General features: G+C 37.6%; 1 protein-coding gene across 1 annotated transcript; it reads left to right on the top strand.

Annotated features, from left to right (window-relative positions):
* Positions 1 to 4,093: 4,093 nt before the first annotated feature.
* Positions 4,094 to 7,649, top strand: LOC137040758 (uncharacterized). The gene is made up of 8 exons (XM_067416531.1): positions 4,094 to 4,109; positions 5,149 to 5,268; positions 5,430 to 5,570; positions 6,263 to 6,420; positions 6,586 to 6,722; positions 6,856 to 7,003; positions 7,135 to 7,339; positions 7,417 to 7,649. The coding sequence occupies exons 1-8, from the start codon at positions 4,094 to 4,096 to the stop codon at positions 7,647 to 7,649; spliced, it is 1,158 nt and encodes a 385-aa protein (XP_067272632.1).

Genomic DNA, 7,649 nt, shown 5'->3' with positions numbered 1-7,649 from the left:
ATCCCCGAACAGAAACTCTTCAGACCAATGAGAGTTTTTTTACAACACCGGCAAAGATCGTTTATTCCAGCGCGTGCAGACAGGGTTGCCAAGTTTTTACAACAAAACCCGCCAACTACTAGCCCTAAACAATAGCTTCTCAGGGGGTTCTCCGGGGGGAAACGGTGTTTGGGGGTAAAATGTGTGTTATTTTGGCAAGGTTGCCTGCAAAAATTTGCACACATGGGTCTATATATCACATAATAGTCGCTTTGACCCGCGGTCATAGAAAACAACCGAGGAAACAGTGGCGGCCCCACTGGCGAACCCCTGGCCATGGCGTAGGTTTGGGGGGGACGCTAGGTACTAGTCCAATCAATATTTAAAATAAGCAAAATGACAGACACATCCATGAACTAAAGGTAGGCCTATTGTTTTTTTAATGGATAATATAATATTCCATACATTATCAGAGCTTGACAGACTTACTTTTGTAGACATTAGAACGGTTAATTAATAGGTTATAGCCTAACTAATTAATTCATCATTTAGCAGTTTGATATTTAAAAAAATATTTAGATTAAAATGAGACAAATAATTACATAATAATATAGTCATAATAGTAAATTAATAAAGAGGATTAAACATTTTTGAATTTCAGATTTGTCAGTAAAGTGGTTACTGGTTCAGAATGACTGCTTAAAGAGACAGTGCACCCAAAAATGAAAAATCTGTCATAATTTCCTCACCCTCAAGTTGTTCCAAACCTGAATGCATTTCTTTATGTAGAACACATATGAAGACACATTCCTACCATGGAAGTCAATGTTGCCCCCAAAGCAAACATTTGGTTACAAACGTTCTTCAAAATATATTCTTTTATGTTCAACAGAACGAAGAAACTCATACAGGTTTGGGACATCATGAGGGAGAGTAAATGATGACAGAAATTTCATTTTTGGGTGAACTATCCCTTTAAAGTACACCAATACAGGCTACTAAAGAGTTCTTCAGAAATAAATAAAATAATCAAAAGTAAAATAATTTAAAATGTGTTCTGTGGCAAGTTTACATGATTCCATGTTTATTGTTGAGCTGCTGTCATTGTTTCATTGTCACTCTTATCACTCTTATATTGCCAAGTTCATCAATTATTTTCAAAAACAGATTCAAAACTGATTTGGAAAAAACAAACATGCGCACAAAATAACTTAATTTCAATATAAAAAGTGATTGTGGACTGGATATTTTTTGACCTTTTATCACAGTCTTGGGCATGTCAAAGATTAGTACCAACACTGGCTCTGATGCATTGTTAGTTTGTGTGCAGCGTCAGATTTACATTGTTTTAATCCCTCATTTATATGCAGTTATTATACTCTATACAAATGCCAGAAACTAAGCTTCTTCTTCAGCACAGGCCTATCTAAAGGGGTAGTGGTGCCACCTGGTTATCAACTGTAAAAATTACACATTTACCTCTTCCCAACTGGGAAAACCACCAACAATCAAGAATGCTTGATGCTTATATGGTGTCATGGCTTTCCAATCAAAAAATGTGGTTATAATGGAAGTCAATGGGGCAAAAACAGGCACGAACAGTAAATGAGGGAGGAAAAATCTGATGCTGCACAAAAACTAACAATGCATCAAAGCTAAAGTTGTTACTAATCTTTGACATGCCCAAGACTTTTATATATATATATATATATATATATATATATATATATATATATATATATATATATATATATATATATATATATATATATATATATATATATATATATATTTAAAATAAGTCATTTTGTGTGTATGTTTTTTTCCAAATCCGTTTTGAAAATCATTTATGAACTTGGAAAATAAAGAGTATTATTATTTTGGTACTGGATAATTTGAAGAGAAGAGCCTCATAAATTAATAGACTTATTAATAAACTTTGCGCGCTCAGACAGCAACAGGTCAGCTCATGCCCGTCAGTCAACAATTTCAAAAGAAGTTAACGTTAGAAGACGAAGACTACTGGTAAGTAAATAAGTCAAAAATATTTTTTAGTAAAAGACGACGGGGAATTATGTGTCGTGACGTGCTACAGGCCGGTTTGCTACACCAGTAGAATAAAATTCTGAAATTATGGTTTCTAGTTTTGGTGTGCCACCCCAAGATTTTAAGTGGCCCCATCTGGCCACCCCTATGAAACATTTCTGGAGGCGCCACTGCGTGGAAAAAAACGCGGACTTGGCAACACAGTAGTTGAGCTCTGTCTGTTGACATTTGACAATGCGTCGCTTCGTTGCTCTGATTGGTTGTAAGTCTATCCAATTGTTGTCTTTCCTGGTTCAGTTGAAACACGCCCCATAATCACAGCCCAATGGAGCGGTTTCAGACTCATATTCTGATGAGAATTGAGTATGACCACGTCAGGCTAGTACCACACCACACCCGGAGGAGGTCCATATTCCACGAGTAGGAATATAGTGTGGCCCCTTTAAGAGATGAGCGCTCCCTATTGAACTGCCGGTGTCATGACAAATCCTGTCCCCCTGTGAAATCGTGTCCGCTGGTAGCGGTTTTAAATGCCTGATCAAAAGTTGTTATACATGGTTCTGGACAATCAATTGTTTAAAAATAACTAAATAATAAACTAATAAACTATGAATTCATTGCCATACTAAGTACACACGCAAAACATTTATTTGAAATATTTAATTGATTGCTATAATGGGAGCAAAAACATGTTCTGAATTATATACTTACATAAGCACTTATAGCTTCAGTTATATACTACTAATATATGAAACAAATGCTTTGTAAGACATTAAAGACTATTTTAACACAATTTAAACAGCAAAAATCAAAAGCGATTGTGTAAGAATTGTAATCAGGCTCTGAACAGAATACCTATTAAAATTTCTTTCAGCCAATAGAATCGCTCTGGGGTCCTTGCGGACACGATTTCACAGGGGGACAGGATTTGTCATGACACATGTCACATGTCATTTTATGTGTCAAACAGAAAATGTGCGCTGCGTTAATAAAAATAATGCAGTTAAAATGAATTTGCGTTAATGCGATATTAACGCCTTATTTTTGACAGCTTTTTATAAAAAGTTATTTTACAGTGTCCTTGTTACATACTTGTACTTATAATATTTACAATAGTATCAACATTAAAATATGCATAATTATCCAAACAAACCCTAACCTATAGTAAGTGCATGTAACTTACTTAATTAATATTACTCAGTACTTAAACATATAATTACACTGTAACAATGACACAGTAAAATACAGTTTAAACAGTGCCTGGCTATCATACGTTTCCTGTATATGTACTCCATCCACTTAACCAGAGAAACTCTCGAGTTATTGAACAGTGACCCATGGCGAATGGAGAGTGTAATTCTGCGATGAGTGTTTCTTCGACATGACCTAAGAAAACAGTGCAAAATATTAAAAAATCTAAGAAGGAGGTTCCCTAAAATTATGTTAACGTTAACTAGGCTATCCAAATAACGAATTAAACTATGTGCCTGAAGTTAACTTACTTACCATATGTAACCATCACGTCCACTGTGTGTTGTAATCGTTCTCGGTTACTTTCGTAACCTCGGTTCCCTGAGAGAGAGGGAACGAGTATTGCGTATGGGAAAAACTCATTTTCTCGAGAATGTGAAGCAAAACTTTATTAATAAAGGTATCTATCTATGTAAAGCGCCGTGCAGCTGTACGGCCATAGCCCGGCGCGAGGAGCGCGCTGATTGGCCGGGCCGCGGCAACTGCAGGAACCTATGGTGCGGCGGCTGAGAGGAGCGAACCAATGGAGACGCTCCAGAGAGACCACCGAAAAAGGGGGCAACATCTGTTATTTCTGTAGTACATCCTTTAGTTATACAATTGTGCTCTTATCCACGCAAATTGTTTTAACCATTCATGCATGACAAGACAAAAACATCCTGACACACACACAACACTCAAAAAGACTTGCACGCTAGTATTGCGCTTGAACGAACAATAACACACACATTTATGCCAAAATATTTGTTTTGTTGCGGAACAGTCTTAAAGGGTTAGTTCACCCAAAAATTGTAATTATGTGATTAATGACACCCTAATGTCGTTCCACACCCGTAAGACCTCCGTTCATCTTCACACACAGTTTAAGATATTTTATATTTAGTCCGAGAGCGTATGCAAGTGTATGCACACTATACTGTCCATGTCCAGAAAGGAAATAAACATCATCACAGTAGTCCATATGAGACATCAGTGGGTTAATTAGAGTCTCTTGAAGCATCCAAAATACATTTGGGTCCAAAAATAACAAAAACTACGACTTTATTCAGCGTTGGCTTCTCTTCCGCGTTTGTTGACAATCCAAGTTCATGACACTGCAGTGGCGCTGCTGACGTAAGACGCTGCTGACGTTTTATCGGGTGTGCCCAAGCTTCGTTTATAGTCTGAGGGAGACGCACACTGTAAACAAAACAACCTTCGCAAACATGTCTAAGGATTTCCACACAGAGGAAGACTTGCATTTTTTTGCTCAGCCATGTTGATTTGAACACGAATACAAGGTGCACCCGATAAAACGTCAGCAGCGTCTTACGTCAGCAGCGCCACTGCAGTGTCATGAACGCGGGTTGTCAACATTTTGGGGTGAACTAACCCTTTAAATTAGTTAAATAAAATCTAACTAGTAAAGAGTACAGTAGTGAGAGAATGAAATGCGTGAGATCCTGTCAGCAGTTGCAGGTCTTAGTGGCAGCAGCCTATTTATCTCTGTCAGTAAAGTTAACCGAAGAACAAAGGGAACAGAGAAAATTACTCATTGCTCTTGACTAAAGAAAGCTTGTAGCGTACTAAGATTCATCTATTTTTAATTTATTCAGTGCAGTGTTTTTAAAACCTTATTCAATTCTTGTATATGATAGGAAAGGTACAGGTAAATATGACATTTATTATGTTTTTAAGTGAGAATTATTATAAATTCTAGTATTTGAAGCCTGACAATTTTTTTTAAATTTGGACTTTTTTAGTTTTCATCAAAACATTAGTATAAATTACTAATATCCGTGATACTGGCCTTCATATATGAAAACTGATACCGCTGATTTCCTATTACTTTTTCATAAAAAATATGTTGTTGATATTGCTTTGTTTATAAAGGAGGACATGAGGAGTCTTCCTCCTTGGAGGACAAAGACAAGCTGATGGTCATGGCCCAGGCAATAAAGGCACTTGAAGAGGAACGAGATTTTCTCCGTCAAACTGTCCTAAAACTCTCAAGTTAGAAAGATATCTGCTTTGCTCTAATGACTGTTTTATTAAATAATTTAGAAATCACTGAATGGGATTTTTTTTAACTTCCACATCAATCATGAAATGCTGATTACTTCTCTAAACTTGTTTGACTTTTTGTCTAACTAAATGTGTTCTTGTGTTCTTAGACAGAGGGGTAAAGACGAAAGTGAAGAAACTCTTGGACTCCAGCACTGAATGCAGCAGCAGTGGCACTGATGAGGAGTCCCTGAGTTCTTGCTCCTCTTCAGAGTCATCTGATAGCAACATTACTCGGAAGAGGAAAAGAGGTCATAAAAAGAAGACCAAGAGAGATACCAGGTCAAATACGAAGCACAGCGGTCCGTGTACCTTCGGACAATTCGTTTTTTCGTTTTTGTTTAAAAAGGAAAAAACGAAGAGACCGTTAGTTTATCCCATATTCAAACATTCTCGTGGACATAAAAACGAGTTTCAGTTTATTTTATTTATATTTTTTATTTTGTTTTCATCACACATTGTTCTGATGCATCAAATGAAAAAACAATAAAACCAAAAACGAAAAATTGAGGTTTTTAATGCACAAAGCGCGTATTAGTACACCGGAAGTATGCTGTATCCCTGGTTACTGGCGCTTGCGACAAACAAGGTGTCATTCATCAATCAAGATGGGGTCAGTCCTGGAAAATCACGCTGGAAACATAGTTAATATGATAAATAATGGAGCAACGTATTCTGATGTTTCCACTGCCTTGGCGTCCATTGGATTTGAAAGAGGCCGTTCTGTGGCCAGCATAAAGAAGTTCCTTGGGGACCGCAACCTGGTAAAGAGAGGACATCTGTCGGATGATCATTTGGAGGTGGCAGTGGCCAGTTCTATTCGAGAGGTGAGTTGTTGTTTTTGTTTTTTATAATCCTGCTGCTGCCACTACTACTACTACTTGATGTATACTGTCCGCATGCAATTTGACATATCTGGTTTCATATTTCGTACAAACTGGAGCGTCTTTTGGCCGGAAAATGATGACGGGCTACCTGGCCTCAAAGGGACTCCGTGTTTCCGAACGCCGCGTTGGATCAGCACTGAGGCAGGTCCATCAACCTTACCACCAAGCTCGTTTACAGGTGCCTACTTCAAGTGTTGTGTGTCTTTTCAGTTTAATTGTGTAATAATGTATGCATTGTTTGATTAGTATTATTTCCTCATATCCCATGTGTGTGTGTGTGTGTGTGTGTGTGTGTGTGTGTGTGTGTGTGTGTGTGTGTGTGTGTGTGTGTATATGCACAGTATGTGTATAGTAAAATTGGGGTATGAGGAATTAATACAATACTAATCAAAACGAGAAACTCGTAATGTTTGGAGTTACACATGTGATAGCAGTTGATGGGTACAGCTACAAAGTCGTTGGGCATGCAACCATGCCTGTCAAGAACAACCTTACTATCTATGAGGAGGTGTACAGGTTAGTTGGAAAAACCTCTGTAATAAGTAAATAATATGAAATAAGTAAAAAAATACAGCTGAATTAGTAAATTCAACTGTAAGGTTTTAGGATTTGAGTATTTTTTATTAACGCTTTCCTTACTGTATTTCAGACCAGCTGTTCTGTCCAATGGAATCTGGGACCAAGTACGTGTAGACTGTGGGAAAGAATTGTATTTATGTCTTTTTATGCAAGATATCCTAGCTGCATACAGATATAACACAGTAAGAGAGCCTTACAAGCAGACACCTTCAACAAAGGTGAGCATGTATTTTTTTAAAATAATTATTCTTTGAACCCTGTGGAAAACTAAGTTAATGTCTTTGATTCATATGTTCAGTATGCATAAAAGTGGTCGACTGAAAGATTGTAATTTTAAGTTTTAAATCAGAACCACAGGATTGAGCGTATGTGGCCGGAGATAAACAATCGGGTCAATTACCCTATTAAGGAGGCTTTGATTCAGCTGACTGATCAGGAAATGATTGACATGGAGGACCCCACCACTTGCTACTGTGTGTCTGAGCTCTCATGCCAGATAGGTCGTATTGGTGTAGGAAGAGTAGTGAACTCATGGAATGCCCACAGAATACCAGGTCTTCTGAATAGCAACCAGGTTTTTTTGCTTGTTCGTTTTTTGAGAAACAAACTAAAAGCACTTAATTTTTTGCAGGGAGAGGCGTTCCAAATACCTTGGGAGAAGGCGGTTGCTTCAAAAAGTTAAGTGAAGACCTGCTACCCAATTCCATAGTCGCTGCAAACATGTATTTACAAGAGATGGGATCCTCTCTGATCACACCAACAACATTTGGTATCTACCCTTTCGTAACAGAAGAGGACTGTGCATATGCAGAGCAGTCCTTTATTGATCAGTTTCCTGTCTGTCATCTGCAACAGTGTAATTAA

The sequence above is a fragment of the Pseudorasbora parva genome, chromosome 14 (genome assembly GCF_024679245.1).
Source record: "Pseudorasbora parva isolate DD20220531a chromosome 14, ASM2467924v1, whole genome shotgun sequence".
NCBI classification, from domain to species: domain Eukaryota; kingdom Metazoa; phylum Chordata; class Actinopteri; order Cypriniformes; family Gobionidae; genus Pseudorasbora; species Pseudorasbora parva.
The sequence above is the reverse complement of the archived record's forward strand: the minus strand, read 5'-3'. Positions and strand labels throughout refer to the sequence as shown.

Coding starts and splice junctions, on each gene's coding strand:
- LOC137040758 (XM_067416531.1), top strand. Junction 5,571..6,262: donor TACTCGGAAGAGGAAAAGAG/GTCATAAAAAGA, acceptor TACAAACTGGAG/CGTCTTTTGGCCGGAAAATG. Junction 6,723..6,855: donor ATCTATGAGGAGGTGTACAG/GTTAGTTGGAAA, acceptor ACTGTATTTCAG/ACCAGCTGTTCTGTCCAATG.